General features: G+C 48.0%; 2 protein-coding genes and 1 pseudogene across 6 annotated transcripts in view; all 3 read left to right on the forward strand.

The window, feature by feature from the left end:
- Window positions 1-28: 28 nt before the first annotated feature.
- Window positions 29-5878, forward strand: SRM (spermidine synthase; the record flags this gene model as incomplete). Its single annotated transcript, XM_085309229.1, has 7 exons — window positions 29-160; window positions 236-328; window positions 1366-1519; window positions 2291-2374; window positions 2705-2850; window positions 3799-3921; window positions 4474-5878. Coding segments are annotated over 7 exons (750 nt in total), but the record flags the coding sequence as incomplete, so codon positions are not given.
- Window positions 5879-5961: 83 nt separating this feature from the next.
- Window positions 5962-16320, forward strand: CORT (cortistatin). 4 transcript variants are annotated; one of them, XM_085309218.1, is made up of 5 exons: window positions 5962-6238; window positions 9662-10454; window positions 11699-11843; window positions 12719-12814; window positions 16013-16320. In XM_085309218.1, exons 3-5 carry the CDS (start codon window positions 11817-11819, stop codon window positions 16220-16222), a joined length of 333 nt encoding a protein of 110 aa, XP_085165344.1. In that variant the 5' UTR covers window positions 5962-6238; window positions 9662-10454; window positions 11699-11816; the 3' UTR covers window positions 16223-16320. The 4 variants fall into 4 exon arrangements, with proteins under 4 accessions (XP_085165344.1, XP_085165346.1, XP_085165345.1 ...); XM_085309220.1 differs by lacking the exon at window positions 5962-6238 and adding an exon at window positions 8936-9002; XM_085309219.1 differs by lacking the exon at window positions 5962-6238 and having other exon boundaries at window positions 9241-10454.
- Window positions 16321-16592: 272 nt separating this feature from the next.
- LOC146593495 (mannan-binding lectin serine protease 2-like) overlaps window positions 16593-19504 on the forward strand; it is a 32515-nt pseudogene continuing 29603 nt past the window's right edge. Inside the window, exon 1 of the transcript XR_014896368.1 lies at window positions 16593-16673. The product of XR_014896368.1 is annotated as a mannan-binding lectin serine protease 2-like (transcript). The remainder of the gene's footprint in view (window positions 16674-19504) is intronic.

Raw genomic sequence — 19504 nt, forward strand, 5'->3', positions numbered from 1 at the left:
GCGCGGCCCGGCTCCAACGCGCTTCCCCGCTGTGCCCAGCACCACCTACGGCAACGTGCTGGTCCTGGACGGCGTGATCCAGTGCACGGAGCGCGACGAGTTCTCCTACCAGGAGATGATCGCCAACCTGCCCCTGTGCAGCCACCCCGACCCCCGCAAGGTGAGTGTCCGGGCGGCGGCGGCGGCGGGCCGGCCCCGCGCGGGCCCCCGCTGAGCGCTCGCCTCGCCCCCGCAGGTGCTCATCATCGGCGGCGGCGACGGGGGAGTGCTGCGGGAGGTGGTGAAGCACCCCGCCGTGGAGTCCGTGGTGCAGTGCGAGATCGACGAGGTGCGTGGCGCGACGGGCCCGGGCCTGGCACCGGCTGCCGCCCGGCGCGGCGGCACCTCCCCGCCGGGGAGGCCGCTACGTGGCAGCTGGCTGCCGTTCCCCTGCGGCTTCTCCCACGCGCGTGCGGCAGCGGCGCCTCCCGCGGGAGGAGGAGAGCCCTGGCTTCGCGGAGGTGCCGCTCTTCCCTCGGGTGACGCAGAGCAGCGCTTCTCCCGCCGGAGGAATGCRGTCCCTTTGCCCAGCGCTCTCCTGCGACCAAAAGCAGGGAATAACCGCGGGTATTTGCTTCTGAGAGCAGGTGGGCTGTCCTCCTCCTCCAGATGGCTTGCTGTGGCATTGGTGTGTTTTTTTAGGAAGTTTCGCTGTCTGCTGGATAAAGCAGCGTTAGGAAGGAGAAATGCTGCAATGGGAGACTCTGTACCCTGCCTGCCAAGCGAAGTAGGCACGTGTGCCTGGTTTCAAACACGCATAGTCCCTGCCGGCGGTGGGAAGGTGGTAGCATTTGGTACAATTCCTGGACCTACGGTAGCGGCTCTCCTACTGTAGCACCTGGCCTGTAGCAGTTTTAAAGAGAAAACTGAATTTTGTGAGGGGTTATAATCACAGGGCAGAGCCAGGGATGTTTTCCACCTTAGATACAGAAACCTGTTGGCACAGTTGTATTTTATAAGAAAGGCTTTAGTTGAGATCACCTCTGCAGCTGGTATGTCTAGGGAAAAGGAGTACAGAGTAGCCTATCTGTAATTAGGTTCTCTTAATTCCTCAGGGACCTTTGAAGCTCCAAATTCATCTTGTTGAGTTTGGCACAGACAGACCAACAGTGTCGCTGAGCCCTGAGGCTATAGGAAAGGGCTGAGTGTAGCTCGTTGGCTGGAAGATGCTGACAGCTCTTGAGAGTCTAGTTAGTGAGTTAGATTGTGCTGAAGGCATGGAAGGAAATGACTCACACGCTGTTCTTTCAGCTGCAGCTGCACAGTAGCTTGAGAAATAGCTCCTTGTAGTCCCCACTGACCCATTTAATGCTCTCTGTGTTGCAGGATGTGATCCAGGTATCTAAGAAATATCTCCCAGGGATGGCAGTGGGCTATTCCAGTGCTAAACTGACCTTGCACGTGGGAGATGGTTTTGAGTTCATGAAACAAAATCAAGAAGCCTTTGATGTGATTATCACAGACTCATCTGACCCCATGGGTAAGAATTCTGGCTGTGAAAGGGTACTGCTTTCCATGTTTTTCTTCCTTTGCTCTTCTGATTATCTCCTGGAAGTAATGCTAGCCTGCTAGGTCTCCTTTAAAGTCACTGACTTAGCCCTTGTGGTAGAGAAAGGGAAGGATGACAACCAGGAAATTGTATTAGCAAGGCTTCAACCAGCTGTCTGTCAACGCTTCTTTCCTGAGAACCCTACTCCAGTAGCTATTGCTTCTGGCAGCAAGTTGATCCTTGAATCCAAGGATCCCCCGGGGGCTACAGAACCACACTGGCAGCTTTGCACATGTGCTCATTAATGAAGCACTAGCTCACATGCTGTTGGTGTGCTGTAGCAAGGTCATTGCATTTCTGAAGAAGAGAACTGAGGCAGAGGGGGGCTAAATTTAGTTATGCTGCCTCATTTCAGGGATCTAACACTGGGTACCTGAGTCAGCTTCTCTTTTGCTATAGGCAACACAGAGAGAAGCATCTCTAAAGGACAGTTCAGAGCAGGAGTTCAGTTTGTACAAATCTTATTGAAGCAAGAGGCAACTGCTAGGACTTTCTCTGGGAAAGGTGCTGGGCTTGTTAATGAGGTGTGGGTTGAATCCTAGGCTGAAAACTCTTTGCTGCCAGATTATTTCCATCACTGAAAAGCTATTTGAAATCTCTCTTTTCCAGTATAGTCCTCATACATCCTGGATATTTAGAAAACCTTTAAKAATCTATCTTAGACTCTTTCCTGACATATCCCTTTATTCCTTTTTCTGTCAGGTCCTGCAGAAAGCTTATTCAAAGAATCCTACTACCAGCTGATGAAGACAGCTCTGCGAGAAGATGGGATTCTCTGCTGCCAAGGTGAGGATGCAGTCTTGCCTGGGCAGAGGCTGATGCCGGAACATTGCATGCAAAGTGTGAGGCTCAAAGGAGACTATTTTCCTGGGGAGACGTGACCTAGTGAGTGAAATCCAATTCAGCTTCCAGATGTAGGAGTATTTGATCTGTAGTTGTCAACTCATTAACTGCTGGACTATGCTTTGTATAAAATTGGCATCTTTTATCTCCACTTGCCTCTGAATCCACATGAGTTGTGCAGAGCAGGTTTGGACTTGGAACTGCTATTAACCTGGTACAGGCCTGTGCAGAGCAGAGGGGGCAGCTCTCACCTTGCATCCTGTCTCCTTGTAGGTGAGTGCCAGTGGCTGCACCTGGATCTCATTAAGGAGATGCGTCAGTTCTGCAAGTCTCTGTTTCCCGTGGTAGAATACGCCTATTGTACCATCCCCACATATCCCAGCGGGCAGATTGGCTTCATGCTGTGCAGCAAGAACCCGGTGAGTTTCAGGCACCTGAACTGCGATTTTTGTTCCCTGAAAGCATCTGCGGAGCCTGCCTCGGGCTTCTCCAGGATGTCTCCTACACAGCCTGTGCTGTGGCACTAAGCTCTGCCTGATCAGAAACCTCTGGGCTTGTGCTGGGCCCAGACACTGACAGCCCAGGTCCACAAAGCTGCAATGCAGCCTGCCTCAGTGAAGTGCAGAATTGAGCAGTAACGTAAGCAACTGCTGTAGAAAAGGAAGAGAGTTTTCTTCCTGGTACAGCAAACTTGGAAAAAGGGAGACGAATATCAGTTTCCAAAGCCTGTTCAGGCTTTGGCCTACTGACGCTGGCTGTCGTAAAGTGGGCTAGATGCTTTGGGGCATCTTCCTAGAGCACAAGCCAAACGATGCTCTGTTTCAGAGTGTGGGCTGTTGACCATGAAAAGATCTGTTTCTAGCCACTGAGTAGTGAGGTTAACCTCATCTCTCTCCCCAGTTCTAGTCCTTGCAACTAGCCTGTAATGCAACTGTCATGTTTAGGATGACAGGTAACAAACTGTCAGGTTTAGGGAGCCAGCTGCACTGATGCTACTGCTTTTGGCTTGTTGAGGGTACTGGCAGCACGTACTACTCTTGGCTTAACACCAATGTGGATTCTGCTCTGAAGTGTAAAAGCCTTGCTTGTTAGATGCTCAGGCACGGTATGAAAGCTTTGTCTGGCACTGCTCTCACACAGCCTGTCCCAGTACATAGATATCCATGAGTAAGGGGTAGTCACATGAGGCAGGGCGTGTAAACTCAGGCTCTAGCTGTGCAAAATGTGTGACTTCACACGAGCAAAGAAGACCATCCATTTTCCTAAGGGTCCTCTTGGTTCTCTGCCATGAATTAGGATGCCCATCCCACAGCCCTTTGCTCATTGTAGCCCAGGTGCTACAATGCTACCTGGCTTCTTTGTTGTAGAACACAAATTTCCGGGAGCCTGTGCAGCAGCTCTCACAGCAACAAGTGGAAGAGAGGAATCTGAAATACTACAATTCTGACATCCATCGAGCAGCTTTCATCCTGCCAGAGTTTGCACGGAAGGTAAGCAAGGCTGTGCTGCTTCTGCTCCCCCATCAAGACTGAGGTGTGACTTTTCTTGGCTAGCAGTATCCAGGGCTGAGGATTTCCTGCAGTCCTAAAGGCTTCTGCAGGCAAGTCAAAGCAGGATAGCATTTTGTATGATACAGCAGAGTATGAATCAGTCTGGGAAGACCGAATTTCAGTTTGCAGCTACCTTTTGGGCTGGTGTTCCAAGACTGCTGGCAGATCACTTCTACTTCTCTGACTAAAAACAAGTCTAAGAGCCTGCAGAACTAGTGTTTCCCATTGGAAAGCTCCAAAGGTTTTAGGTAAAACTGGATTGTGTTTTCTGTTGTCAATCAGAAAGGATGCTCTGGTGTAGTTCAGTCTGCCTGCTTGAAGGACAGTCTATATTTCTGTATCATTCCTGCATCCAGAAAAGAGAGGCCTGCTCAGAGTGCCCTAGGGATGAGGACACATGCCACTGTGGTATTTTGAAGCCAAGTGTCTGCTGAGGACTGGTAGAACGGTGGCAGGTCCATCCTCACACTTCTGTTCTTTGGCTGTCTCCAGGCCCTGAGTGATGTGTGAGACTTGAGAAGCTGCTTTCTCCCTTCAAGCTGGATCCTGAGATCATCAGTGATGTGGTGGGGACTTTCCCAGCAGACTGCAGATTTGCTCCCCACTGTGCAGGATTAACCCTTTGCCAGCCAACATTCCTTTTGATGATGTGTGAAAGATGACGGGGCATAAGCCACATAAGACTATTGAAAAGCTCCAGTGACTTATTGTGTGGGGTCAAAACTGTTCTTTCCAGTGCCGGAAACGTAAGATGTCTTTTCTTCTGTTTTCTTCTCCTCTCCTCTCTACCCCCATTCCATATCCCCTCTCCCTCTTTCCCTCCTCCCCACAGCTGACATGGTATATTTATAACTGACATGCATTTGTGTCTGGCGATCTTCTAAAATTTGGGAGGAGTCCAGAAGTTTCACTAACTCGGCCTTAAACACAGAGAACAAGAGCTTTATGTGAAAAGTTAGCCTGCTCTCTCCCAACGGGAGCTCCCTGCTGCTGAGGTGTTTTAACTGGTAACAGGTCTGAGCCTTCACATCCCACTGCCCTTCTGTGCCACCTGTACCACTCTGCAGCGCAGCTGGAGAAGTCACAGTGCAAACTGTTGTCATTCACAACAGGTCTCCCTCCAATCCTGATGGAGTAGCAGTATTAAACATGAGCCAGACAGGCTGGCAGCAAAGTTATGTGGCTTTTTTTTTAATTGGTTGGAAACAGAAGTGCTGAGGTACTAACAGGCTGACTCCTGTTCTTACCCTTGCCATCAGAGTGGTTCAAAAGAAGGTTTATCAATACAGTGATAGGCGCTTTATATATATATAAATATATATATGTATATATATTAAAAAAAAATAGATCCAATGCCTGCTGTACAGTACTGATGAAGGGGAGTCAGTTGCTCTGACAAGTTTTTGATGTCAATCATGCTGAGATGCCTCAGGCCTGGGTATTTGCTAGTTCTTAAGAGGCGTCATTATTTCCAATGCTGCTCCCAGGCCTGGGTATTTGCTAGTCCTTAAGAGGTGTCATTATTTCCAGTGCTGCTCCTAGAACCCCCAGATGTGTACGTCATTTTTCACTGTACTCTGTTGTGAGATGGATCTGCCTCCACCTCTTCACTTTTGTTTTAAAGACTCCATGCCATGGCAGTGGGTATCTTCCCAGCACAACCACTGCAGTTGTCACTCCATTGCACTCAATTAAACACTCGGCTCTGGTTAAGGTGTCATCAGTGTGGGTCAGTGTGCTTCTTTGGGGGGGGAGGGGGATGGAAATGGAGATCCTGAATGTCTGCTGCGTTTGTCAGAAGACATCCAGGGGCACTCTCTAGGTGTTCTGACTTCCTCTCTCCCTTGTCTCTAGGGATGACAAACATCATCAAAAATAAACTCTGAAGAGTGATCCAGTTGCTTGTACTGTGTTGTAACTTTACTGCGTAACAGCTCCAGCTTCTGTCATCCTCTACACTGCAGAAATCAGTACCCTCTATCCCAGCTATTCTGTAGTCCAAACTGCTTCTGGTCTGGCTTTCCAAGCTATCCTCTTGCTGCCCATCTCCCTACAAGCATCACTTGGGTCCTGTCAATCACTGGCCCCCCTCAGTTGTGCCATCTTTTCCTCTGCAAAAATTGCTGTGGCTAAGTGGCTCTGTGGGTCCGAGCCCTGCACTGGACTCAAGCTGCTGAACAAGCTGGGAACAGTCGCTAGGTGGCATCAAGAGAAACCAAAAAAAGGCTGGTTGCTCTGAGAGAGACTTTTGGGTCTGGTAAGAGAAAACAAGAAGGAGCGGAGTTTTGCAGTGGTTGGGCTTGAGTTTTGCCATAACTGTGTCATACCTGCGGCACAGCTGAAGAAGCTACTGAGTACCTTCAGCAAGGGACTTCCTTAGTGTCAATTTTCCCTTCTATTTTCTCCCCTTTCTGATGAGACTTACTACTTCACTTTCTCAATTTCCTCTTTTGCTACCAGTATCAGTACAGCTTCTTTGTGGTCTAAATATATTGCAAAGTGTTGCTAAGTTGCAGAGCTGAGTCTGGATCTCCTTTGTATTCTTGCGTGGGGAATGTTTAACTTCAGCAGAACCAAGATTACATCCCTCTTGCCTCTTAATTGTCTGGGATAACTCTTATCTCCTTCCCTTTCTCCCACAGCAACTCATTACTTAAATCTGTCCTTCTACAGAGGGCTATTTGTGTGTTTACACTGCTCAAGTCTTTATAAAGAACAGACCGGTGCTGTAAGCTGGTTGCAGCTACTTCTGTTTAAATTGCTGTGAACCTGAGCCCCATTCAGCCCTTCATCCTTGACAGAAAACTACCTCTAGCGTGTTCTCCTCTCTCCTGGAAGGGGAATCAAGGCCAGGACTGTAGTCCAGGAAAGCCTTAGAGCAGCTGCCAACTAGTAACAAATTCAAGCCTCCCACCCACCCTGGGTGAGTAGAGCAGTGCCCAGGAGGGGAAGAGCTCCATCAGTCCTGTTACTAACCTCTGTGTAGCCACTTCTTCCTTCTGTTTTCCTGAGCTCTCTCCTAAGCTGTGAGTGGCCCGGGCAATTGCCCAGCAACAGGAGCAGGAAGACGAGGCTGTTTGCCATTCAAATTGCACATGCTCTATCAATGCAATGCTCTATATAGACTTTCTGAGAAATCCCAAATCACTGTTCTTTATAGGCAGTTTGAAAGGCTTCAGTGCCTTGCAATAGGTAAAGATACAGATCAGTGCCTGAATCTAGTGCTCATTAACAATGCAGCGAAAGTGGGAACAAGAGTTTGTGCATCTATAGCTGGTTCCATATGAGCAGCTCCAAGTACTTTATGACTGCTGAAATCAGTTGCCCCTGTGCTGAGAGCTGCCACAAGGTCTAAATGCTGCTTAAGCTGCTAGAACAGCATTTGGCCTGGCAGTCATCTGTCAGGCAACTGGGTGTCTGCAGATTGATTATCACTTCCACAGATGTGCGAGGGCTGAGCTGTTGTGCTGTGGGATGCTGTAGCACAGGAAGCTGGCGTTTCAGAAGAGACTGGCAATTTGGGTTATGACCAGCAGAACTGACGGGGCCTCGTACATAATTGAGCCTTGAATATTCAAAAGCAATCTTTGCAGTATCTCTAGGTGTGCAACTGAAATACTTGAGTCACTCTTTTGGAGTTGTGGCTGGCTTCTGCCCAAGGCTAGTCATGTGAGGCTGTTCATAAGCAAAGATCCACAAAGATGCCATTTGTGTAGACACGCTGCAGTCGTGTTGCAGCAACTCATTGAGCTAGATGTGTGATCAGGGATAGGCCTTGTTGCAAGTATCTTGCAATGCAGTATCAGTCAGAGCTGGCAGAGCCAGGTGAGGGAGCAGAGCCTGATGGGCTTCAGCATACCAACTGTATGGTGCCTTTGGCACCTTTTGAGCCCTAACTGCCCTAACTAACTTAATTTTTAGAACTTCAGAAAACAGCTTAAAATTAAGAGAAATCTCTTGCCTGTATCTCTTGAGTCCTTTTCAGCCAGTTAATTGGCATGTCTTATTCATCTAGAGCTAATGTTATCAAGGCCTGGCTGAATTATTGACAGAGCTTGGCTGGAGCAAGAGACTACTGAGATAAGAATGATAATTCATCTTTCATCAAAGAGAAGCAGCCTCAACATGCAAACAGTCAAAAAGTAGTAACAACTGCCACCAAGTTCAAGGAAAGGCAAGTTGTTTTGATAAAATAGAAGGTGAAAGGTAGAAGTTTGGACAAAAGCCTGAAGTAGCAGCTGAAGTCCAGACAAGAAGAATCAGACAAAATGTCATTAAAAAGCAAAATGAGAAATTTACCCAAGTTAGATGCTGAGTGGACTAAGTAAAAGCTGTTTTCTGGCCCTGTACTGGAGGGAGTTAAATGCTTTTAAAATATGCAAAAGGTGGGGAATTAGAGCCAGGGAATTTCAGTTATGGAACAGTGCTATGTGTAGCAGATAAAGGCAGGAGGGATTATTACAAACGTTAAGGATTTCAGCAGCAGGCCTGTYAAGGACGCCAGCTCCGCGGTGAATAGTTTGAAGGGCCTGTTGCGAAGGAGGAGAGCTGGTCCRGGAGCCTGTCGGCACAAGGGGGGCTGCCCTCTCCTTGGTACTGAAGGGCTGCCGCCGCTCCTCCCCCCAGCCTGCCGCCACTCTCCTCTGGGACATCCCAGCAAGGGAATTTGCTTAACAAAGCTAATTCTGCATGCCAGGAATAAGGGCAAGATGACGTATGTGGTGACCCTGCACGTTTTGTACGCCTTCAGCTGTAAAAGAGGAATAACTAGAGCTCGGCCTCTACGGAGCGTGTGAATCTGTGCCTAAGGCTTTCCAAGCGGAGCCGTCTGTTTTGCGGCAGTGACGGTCTCACAGTTGTGTGTGTTAATGTTGCTGGTTGGCTCTTTCTGACTGAATTCCCATACCGTACGGTGCATGTGCAAACCCCCAGGAAATCCACATGGCAAAAAGCCATTTCCATCCAAGTCTTGTCCAGACAGCCTTGCCACCACAAGTCTGGTGGTCTCAGCTGTAAAGGAGGTCAGTTCATATGTCAGTAAGCAGTTAACACCAGTGTCATCAACCTGCTTCACAGCTTGAAATGCCTCCTACTTGGAGCAAGGCAAAATATTTTTAGTGGAAAATGGAGGTATTTTGAAATAGAAGTGTTTCATAGCAACTAATTGATATTTTTTTKGGGAAGGAGGATTTTTAGTGGAAAAACAGGAATGTGCAACTTTGCATGCATGTTTAAATAACAAAAAGCTTTGAACATAGCACCAAAGTGTTATGCTCACTTTTCCTTCATCTTCCTCCAGCCCCTTTGGGGTCGATGGGCAGAGAAGGCAGCACAACTCCCCAAGCTCCACCTCCCTAGAGAGCTTTAACAGGCTTGTAGCTGTGCGTGCTCTGACAGCAGCATCCCTGTGGTATTCTCCCTCCTCCCTCCTGCACCTGCTCCAAAGCTCTTACAGAGATGAGTGGGAACTGTAGGCTCCAGCCCACGCTCAGGCAATCTCTTCCTTCCTTGGGTTCGTTAGAAGATTAGCGCTGATGAAAGCCATGGCTGGAACGGCCACCTGCATGCTTCTCAGAGGCCCGCAGGGAAGGCGATGCTATTACTAAGGGAATACTGCAAGTCTGGCTTGACAAACAAGCTGTGATTTCAGGCTCTTGAACAAATTTGTTTCTCCTTCCAGGAAGGCTTGCCACTGACAACTGACTATTTATTTATTTATTGCTTTGCCCTTTGCTATTAAGAGTCCTTAAGGGCAGAGAGAAAGGGCAGTGATGGGAGAGCAAAAGCATTTGAACCCTTTCTTCAGCTGCAATTGAGTTTCTCACCTTTGGGAACCAGACTTTGTTCTGGGAGCGTGGTGCAATTCTACTACGTGCTTCAAGAAAGCATGGTGATCTGACCTCACACCAGGCAAGGAACAGGCAGAAGACAGCAAACATCCAGGCCATAGAGAAAAGCAATTGAGAAGTTACCTCATTCATCAGTCTGTCATTCTGTGCCAGCCACGGCGTTTGCTTTTGTATTCTGGTACTGCTGAGAAAGTGCTGAACAGACGACTGAGGAGAGGGCAGCCAGCTCTTCATTCAAAGACCAAACCTGTCCCCCCCGCATATTACTTGTTCACCCTCAATCACAATGAGACAGTGGCTGTTTTACCTGGCTGTGCCAGGATATTCTGCTGTGTTCCTGAACCAATCCTGCATCTCTCTGCTGAAGCCATGCTACGAGCCAAAGTTCTTGTTGTCTAGCCAGGCCTTTTCAAGTCACCCTCTATATGCTGAGCTTCTGTCTGCAGCATGCCCTCCTTTACCAGGCTCCCATGGATATCTTCCCAGCCATGCTGATTTCGGATAGGTCTACTGTAATTGTAAAGTGGCAGACACCCACTCGAGCCATATGTGACTGGACAGAAGAGGGCACCTAGGAGGAAGACTTCTCAAGGGTGAGACAGAAAGTGGTAAGAGGAAATAAAGGTAAGAATTGTCAGAAGTGTTTATTCCTCCAAGGGAAGATCTTAAACTTCCCTGTASAGCGATGGGCATTTAAGGGTTGGTAAAAGAACGACGAGGCCTGCGTTAAAGGTCAGACAGGGAAYAGCAGGAATGAGAAGCAATCCTGGACTTGTGCTCATCTCTTTTCAGTTACTAAAAAGAGCACATTTTATCAACGTAAGGACAGAGACACACAAAGACTGGCCTAGGGGAGAAGCATATGTTATGGCTGCAGTGTGCTGGCCAGCAGGGCCACGGGTTTAATGCTGGCCTGTCTGGGCAGAAACTCTCTCCCAAGCCAACCCCCTCAATAGGTAACTATTATTTTATTACTGCCCTTTAATCCTAGAGTAGACACACTGTTTACATCCCTGTGGACCCCCTAAAAGATGATCTGTGGCTCAGTACATCATCCCTTTCTGGTAGAAGAGCATTGTCCTGCACAACTACAGTCATCCAAACTGCCTCCTGGGATGTTACTTTGTGTTTCTTGCTCTTGTAAGCTCACACATCAAGACCCCTTTGCATCTCCCCTCCAGGCACACTTGTGACACCACTCACTCAATGAGGCATTACAGAAAACTCCCCATCCAGAAGGCAAAGGACCACACAAACCATATTTAATAAAACAAGCAGTTTGGTTAGACCAGATGGCCCTCAGCATGGAGGCTGCACAGCCTCTGTTGTCTGTCTAGCTTTTGGGCTAATRGGCCCATGAGGTTTAGTTATGCCTCATAAGCAACAGTACAGGATTCAACTCCTGCCTGCCTGTCAGCCCAGCCACATCTCACACTCACAGGTACATACCCTTCGTTTCTCTTGAGCAATCGATCRCTTTCTCCATTTGCTATCTTTCCACTTTGACATCTGCTCAAGCAAATTGGCTCTGTGGGTCAGTTAGCAAGTCCCTGTGATTTGTTTACTCGCTAGAGCCTAGTACTTAACTGCTGTGTCTCAAGCCCCAGACAGGCTGGAAAGTGTCTGACAGAATGTATTATGAAGGTAATAGCGCACATTCTCATAAACTAGCAAGATCAGTTTAAAGGGAAACAGGTAACGTTTCATCTGAAATCAATGTGTGGAAGCTGGCTTTCACAACAGTAGAGTAAAAGCCATGCGGTTACAAAGTTTACTGATGATTTCTACAATCCAGAAATTTCTGGATTGCTACCATTCCCAAGAAGTCCACGTCACTCAGAAAAGTTCTTTTTCTTTGTATCTTTCAGTGAGGGAACCAGTGTTTCTTTTAAAGCATGCCAGAAGAGACAGCATCTTTTGTTTCTGAGCACACAGAGTGGTGTAACTGGCATTAGGAGCTGGATTACTCGAAGGGAAAGATTGATCATGCTGCTTCCAGGAACTGTGATGCTGGTAAGGGGCAGGAATGGGGAACAGGCTTTTCTGCCTTCTGGTTTTAGTTCTGCCACAGCATCCTCTTGGCCAGATCAGCTTCCTGTGTTTTTGTATGTATTAAATAAGGATAAAGATTTATCTTTTGACTATGGGGGTTGGTTGTTATGGTCAGAGGAGGACTTGCTCTTAGCTGTGTGCCCCTGGAGAAAGGTTTGGTGGCAAGAGAGAGATTATATTACTGCATAGCTGAAGTATGCTCTGCTGTATTCTCCGCACCCTGTAGCTGCCTGTATCCCCATGTTACCATACTGGGAAAGCCAGGCAAATTGGAATTCCACAGWGAGATGCCTCATTTGAAGCAGAGATCCAGATCCAAAAACCCCTCATCTCTGGAGCTGTTTGGATACAAAGGCTGAGGGTCTAAGCCTATATCTAAGTATTGGTGGCCAGAAGTCTTGCATCATTCCTCTAAATCMTTCAGTATTGGCTAGAGGTTTGTGCAAACTGGTAGCCTGTTCTGGCCAACATTATGTTCCCCAGAAGAATTCAGCTAACTAGGAGAGGCACAGATAGCGCCTACAATTTCTCAGGGTGAAGAGACAGCATGTTACTGGAGAATCCCAAGCCCTCRCTTCCCTCAGGCTCTGCAGGTCTGGCACATGGAAAGCCCAGAGGCACTGAAGTATCCCACTCAAGCAGCCAAGTGTTAACAACCTCTCCAAAGTCTAATTTGCCTTTGATATAGACTTAATTGTCTGCGTCACCCACTGGGCTAGGGGGAGGGCTATAAAAGGGGCTGCAGCCATTGTCTGAGGCAGAAGAGAGCCCAGAAACMGCTCCCTCTCCCAGTCTTCCTAATTGAGCACAGTAGTCACAGCCTGTACATCATGCAGCTGGTGGCCAGCCTGGTGTCCGTTCTGCTGCTGGTGTGGAGCGTGAGAGCCACTGCACTGCCCGGAGAGGAGAGGCTCGCATTACAGAACAGTAGGGTGAGTATAACGCACCCTGTGCAGGAGCTGGGTGGGACAGGAGCATGCAGGAGCAGGCTGGAGCCAGGGAAGAGCAGAAAAGGCAATTGGGCATTACCTGATGCAACCACTTTTATCTCTATATTGCAAGGCACTACAGCTTCCAGTGCTCCTGAAGCAAGAGCTATTACTACAGCTTATGAGATTATTTTTTTAGGAAAGGTACCAGGGCAGACTCCTGTGAGCTGCAAAAGTGAAGTCTGAGCTAAGCAAAAACTGGCAAAGAAGAGAAAAGAGCAGACAGGAGAAGGGGAAAATAAGGTTGCTGAAAGAGTATAGTGTGAGAGAATAAAGCACAGTACCAGGGAGAGAGAGAAGGGAAAAGATGTGTAATTGGTAAAATGATCAAGGGAGATGATATTTTAAATAGGACCCATGGGAAGGACAAATGTTTAAAAGATGGGCTCGGTAGGAAAGTAACAGAGGAATAACAAATGAAGTAATTATATCAGAATAAAATTGCTTTTTCCAGAGTGGTATTCACAAGGGGAGTTATACTGACATAGTTCTGCTAGAATAATTACACYCTGGACCAGCACAGCTCTTTGCAGTGGCAGAACTTACTATAGCAATATAATTATCCTACCAACTGGCAAAACTGCAATTTGCAATAGCTACAGCACTATAATAACTTTGTTTTGCTGGACTATTTCCCCAAGAGGCCAGAGGGGTAGGAAGGAATACCATAACATAATCACAAGAAAACACCCTGTGCCATTTGCCCCACCATTTTCCTCACCTGCTTGCTCCTTGCCATCCGTTAGATCCTCTGAGCTGTGGTTAGTTGTGAGGCTCTGCCAGTCTGGTTCATTGCTATATCCGTAACGTTGCTGTTATTTCAGTCCTGCACAGGAGCTACCCAGAGAAGTGAAGGATCCCAGTGYTGGTCTCAAAGACTCTAACTTCTCTTTTGTGCATATCCATATCATTCTTTCCGTCTCCGCATCGGCACCAGCTCATCCATCAGTCCTTATTGCTTTAGGAATGGGCTCACATCCCATTAACAACAAAACTGACTGCAAGAAAGAAACATGCACAGTGTGAGGTACGAGGGATAGCATTCTGCTAGAGATCAGGGCTTCTGCAGCTGGCTGAGATTAACCCTTCTGGGGATAACTGTAAACTTTCAGCTGTAGATTCTTAAAATATCAAACCCAATACTTAAAAAATGATCTCTTTCTGAGAAGTGTGTGCTGCTGGAAAAAAAATAAGTTCTGTGGAACAAGTCAGTAAGTAAGGCTTTAGTAAAAATGAAAATAATGCCTCCAGTATCTATTAAAATAGATATAATGATTCTCTTTAAAGCATTTTACAAAATGATACTGATGAATATACTGATGARTCAATATTTACAGTCGCCATTGCTGCAACTCAGACAAATCTCTTAAGTGAGAAGTATGCCAGGATTCTACGTATAAGCTATCACAAAATGTGTAAAAATGCAAAAGAAGGATGCGTGCAATCTGACGTGCTRGTGGAAGTAGTACAGTGAATTGAGCACAACCTCAAGGGGTGCCCACAACCCACCAGTGCTAAAGTCTTGGTCTCTTGCAACTCAGAAACAGCTATCAGAAAAAAAAAAAAGATGTTAGCAATGGATTAGCACAGGGGAAGATTGGAAGAGCTGCCTACTTCCACTAATAGCCACAACCGATCACGCATAAGGAATATCCTCTAACAGCAGGCTGAGCTTTTCCTTCCCTCCTCTGAGTCTGAAGCAGTCAGTTCATCTCCTGAGAGTTTTAGTACAGCTATTTAATTTCTTTTTACTAAGGATCTGAATCTTTAGCAGATGGCTCTAACGTCACAGGGCTCATCTGTAGCAGATATTTAAAAACATAGGGCTTACAGCTAGGAAAGAAGCTCATGAGGAAGGCGTGACCCAGGAGATGTGTTCAGCTGGGTTCGCCTCCCTACTTCCCTATGGCTCAGACATTTCTGTACTTGCTGCATGGGAGTGGGAATCAGGATGAATGCAGGGTGGGTTTTATCTTTACTTCCACTACAGGCATAGCATCTAACTCCTCTATGCCTCAGTTTCTGCTGCTTGGAAATAGGATAAGTAATTAGTGCTAAGGAAATGCTTCCAAGATATCATAAGCATTCTGTCAAGGGAACCCAGGATAACTGCTGCTACCTGTATTAAGCCATTTTTTGAGTTGCTCACCAAGCAGTCCTTAGTAAATGAACCTATCAGTACCAGTRTGGACAGAACCAGTGGGCAGACAGAATGATCCTGGCAGTAAACATGGTATTTCTGAGAATTTACACAAAAATTTGCTTCAAAGTTCCCCATCCATGTGGGAAACGGGATCTGTTCCTGCCAGACTCCCTATCCAGCTGCTCCAGTACCAGCTGTCTCTGCCAATGAGTTGCAATGAGCAGGAATATTCAGGCAAGAGGCTATTGCTCAGATTTGCTTGATACGAAGTTAAGAGAACCATAACTCACAGTTCTTGTTACRGACGGAAATGCCTCAAGCCCAGAACACAGTGCTCTTGCTGAAACTGCTCTTACAAAGGGATGGAGCTGAGCAACTCCTCTTCCATTCTGCYTTCCCCCAAATTCAGGCTATTGCCCCAACTTCTTGAAATAAAAGCTGTTTCTACAGATAAATATTTAAATTTTAGGTATTTGCGGCTTYTCCCCCTCCCCTCAGCACAGCCCTCTCCTCGTTGCATGCAACTCTCAGCATTTTACAGGGGGTTGCAGTCTCAGATACGCTTCATTTAGTAACACAGGGGACTCTCTGCCTCTTCCCTGACCTTCCCAAATGGGAGCAGGGGCTTTCYAGGAGAGATGGCAGCTTGACATTCACTGAAACTTATTTACTGCAGGCAGCTATGGATTTTGCAGCTAATTTACACCCGTTAGCAGCTCTTTTCCAGCTATGATAACGCACATATGCCTTTCTCCACCCAGCTGGCTGGGCAAGGAACAGTAGATGGGAGGTGCAAGCTGGGTAGCCACAAATTCCTTAGCGCCACTCTGCTCTGCCTTATTTATTCCTCATTTCCCCCATTGGCAAGGCAGGGGTAATTACGTGGTGAGATTTAACCAGCCGTTATGCTCTGCAAGGCCTAGTCGCAGGTGCTTCCCTGCAGCCCCCAAAGCAGCGGGCTCTCACCTCCTGCCTTTCCYGCTGCTCTCTGCCCGCAGGAGCAGACCAGGGTGCGGAAAGACGCCCTCCTGAAGATGCTGGCGGACCTGCTGGAGGACGCGGGGCACGAGGCCGCCTCCCCGGACTTCGAAGAGGAGGGCAAGCTCGAGGAGGAGCGGGCCGCGCTGGGGCGGCTAGCCCAGCTGTCGCAGCGGGACCGCAAGGCGCCCTGCAAAAACTTCTTCTGGAAAACCTTCACCTCCTGCTAGCCCCCGGCCTCGCCACGGCGCCTGGGCATGGCGCCCGGGCTGCCGGCGCCCCCCGGCTCTCCCCGCGTGTTCCCCCACCCCCGGAATAAAGCATGGCGCCTCCGGGCTTGTGTCCGCCTCTCCGTGCCCCAGGCGGGGCGGCGCCGCGCGGGCTCCGGGGCCGGGGCGGGGCTCGCGGGGGGCGGGAGGAACCGTTGGGACCGTTGGGACCGTTGGGAGGTGGCGGCCATCTTGGGCAGCAGCCATGAGGGGCGGCCGCCATTTTGGGAGGGGCCCGCACAGCCGCGAGGGTGCCCCAGGCTCCGCGGGGGAGCAGGGCGGCCCGGCAGCTCTCTGCCCAGGGCCGCAGGAGTCGCGGCCGTCTCCGCCGAGGAGGAGCCCCTCTGCGGAAGCAGGAGTGCTGCCGTTCCCGAGGGTGCCGTGGCTGCTCCATCCGCCTCGGAGGGGCCAGGTGGGTAGGCATGTCCGCGGCCTGCCCAGGCCCCTTCCTTCGCCTGGGCTGTGCTCGGGCCCCGGGGATTGTGGCCAGGCGGGGAGAGCCCTGTGCTTCAGTGCCCCGTCAGGAGAAGGGGCCACGTGGGGTGTGGAGAGGGTGGCGGGCTGTTGTTCTGTGTGAGGAAGTACTGTTGCCTGCCTGCACTCACCGGGGAGGTGCCTGGGGTGGGCCTCGGGGGCTGCTCGCCCCTCTCCAGGCTTGCTGCGATTCTGGGGAAGAGCAGTCCTGCAGGACAGTCCCCTTTGCTCCTTCTGTGCCTGCTGTGGCCTAGGGGTGGATGCCTGAAGCGCCCGGGCAACGCTTGCAGTTGCTGAGGTGTTGGAGGAGGGTGTGCCATCTAGCTCTTCACCTCACCAGCTTCACTTTGACACCAGGTGTCTCTGCAGCTGGTCCCCAGGTGCTCCGGGGCCCTAGCTGCATCTGAAAGGCTGGGGTCTATAACTGGCTGAAATAAACCCACTGTGATCCGTGGACCTGCAACTCTGACCACTCTGGTCCTGTTGCAGTTTCTTAGTGTCTTTTTTTTTTTTTTTTTTTTTTTTTTTTTTAATTTCTGTTATTTTTCTTCTTTCAGGACACTTCATCCTGCGGATGTGAAACGTGAAATTCCATTGCTCGATGGGGTTCCAGAGCTTAGCTGCTTTATTGTGAGCAATGTACACACATAATAGAGACTCCAGCTGTACAATGCTCTTGAGCCTATTTCCGGGGCCTGATTAACTGCTTCTGAAAACTGAAAAGTATTTATTAAATAAAGTGGCTTGATTTTTGAGCCTTTACATTTTGGGCTTTTTAGAGGGGGCAGTGATGATGGGGTCTCTCATCTCAATAGCATTTTGGATTGATTAGCAGCTAGCCTGTTTTCTTACAGTTGAAGTAACGCTTACCATTCTACTTCTCTCCCTGAGTAATGAGTGATATAACTGCTCCGGCACCCAGACGGGCAGGCTTGTCTCTGCCACTGTGCTTTGTGTCAGGCTGCATTTTCACTGCCTCGTTTGCCATGGAAGTTTCTAACTGTGTCTCTCTGGCTTGTAGGAAGAGTTAGAGCCCTGTGGCTTGTTTTATTTTTTACTCCATAATGAAAAATAAGATCCTTGCTGGGGGAACTCAGTGACTCAGCGTATGGGTAATGGGATATGGAGCTTCCAACTGTGTTGCCAACAGCACCCAGCTGGGACACAGGAGACCTGATTTTGTGCCTTGATTTGCTGCTGGCTTTCACATTTTTTTGTTTCTTCCATCTCAATACCTCAGTTTTCCTATCTCTGAAATGGGGTGATGACTCTGCTCTCTGTATATGTTTTTTTTAAAAAGACACGTGGATGATGAGTGCTACATCTAACTATTACTGCTGTTGTTACTAAGACCTGTTTAGCGGTATGAGAACAACCAGGATAATAACTCGTGAGATCTGTTCTCATAAGAGTTGTCATACCGTCTAGTATTAAATATCATCTTTGATAGTGTTCAGGACAGCATGTGGTGCAAATGAGAAACCCAATAGCATACGAGCATAAGATATTGTCCCTAATAGAGACTGCCTGTTCAGCAAACTATTCATGCTGTATTATTTAGTGGTTTCTGGAAGAAAGGAGTTGAGCTACTCTCTGGAAGTTAAGTTGGAAGTTGAACTCTTCTTTTATCCCTGCAGATGGTTCCTGCTAATGTAGGCTGAGGCACACTGGCTGAGCACCAGGCAGGAAGTCTGCACAGCCAGTGCACGTGCTGTGGAGAGGGGCCAAACCAGTTGAGCCAACTTCTTTCATCAGTGCTGAAATTGGTGCTTGTATTGGGTTTAGTTTTGCAATTTCCTCAGTAAGTTAAGGTGTTGAGACTGAAGCAATGCTGGATCTTGCCTCATGATGGTGTTTAATACTAGGGAGCTTACATGATAAATCAGGTTCAGTGGCAGGAGTATACTGAGGGATTATAGGTATTGTCATATACATGTACTTACTATTTAAATATTTCACAAAAGGATTGGGAATCTTCTAGTACACCAGTATGTCAAGGGGAAGGGAGAGATTTGTGGGGTGGCCTGTTTGTTTTTTAAATACAATAGCCAGTGCATTTTAAAATCTTGACACAGCTCAGAATGATTTTGTGTGTGTCTAAGCAAATGCAAAATACATATGAGCTACCTCCAGATCTCAAAAAAAAACCCAAATAAAACAAACAAAAAAATGAGGTATTTTATTTTCCCAGAAGGCAAACTTTCAAAGTCAACTAGTACATGCAGCGCCGACCTCTCCTAATTCAGTGTATTCGCTGTGTTGTTCACTGAATTAACTTTTTTTTTTTTTTTAACTGCAAGCTAGCTCATGCTTATGCTTCAAGCTGTGGGCAAGTGAAGAAATTATCATGGGGACAAACTCAGCTGTGAACCTACAGCGTATTATACCCTTGGGTAACTGTGTGTGTGCACATCCTATCCTGTGATAAATGTGCAGTGGTTTAACTTACTCCTTGATGAAAACAGAGTAAATCTCATTTGCTCGTAGATCAAAGTATGCATGTATGTGGGGAGATACCACAGAGGAACTAACTAGGTATTAATTTGAAATTTAGTATCCTCCATGGTGACTTGTTTGTATGTCCTTTTAATAGTGAAGATAATTTTTAATATATGCTGCTTAGGTAAGCTAGTGGAGAGTCAATATTGTGCTGTGTGCTTTTTCAGACTGGGAGAGTGGAGGAATGTATTGTTAGACCAGACCTGACAAAGGTACTGGCTGGCAAGTGGGCTTTAAATCTGGTGGGGACAGACAGGACTGCCTAGGCTG

The sequence above is a fragment of the Rhea americana genome, unplaced genomic scaffold (assembly GCF_003343005.1).
Source record: "Rhea americana isolate MKP2758 unplaced genomic scaffold, rheAme1 scaffold_293, whole genome shotgun sequence".
Taxonomy (NCBI): Eukaryota; Metazoa; Chordata; class Aves; order Rheiformes; family Rheidae; genus Rhea; species Rhea americana.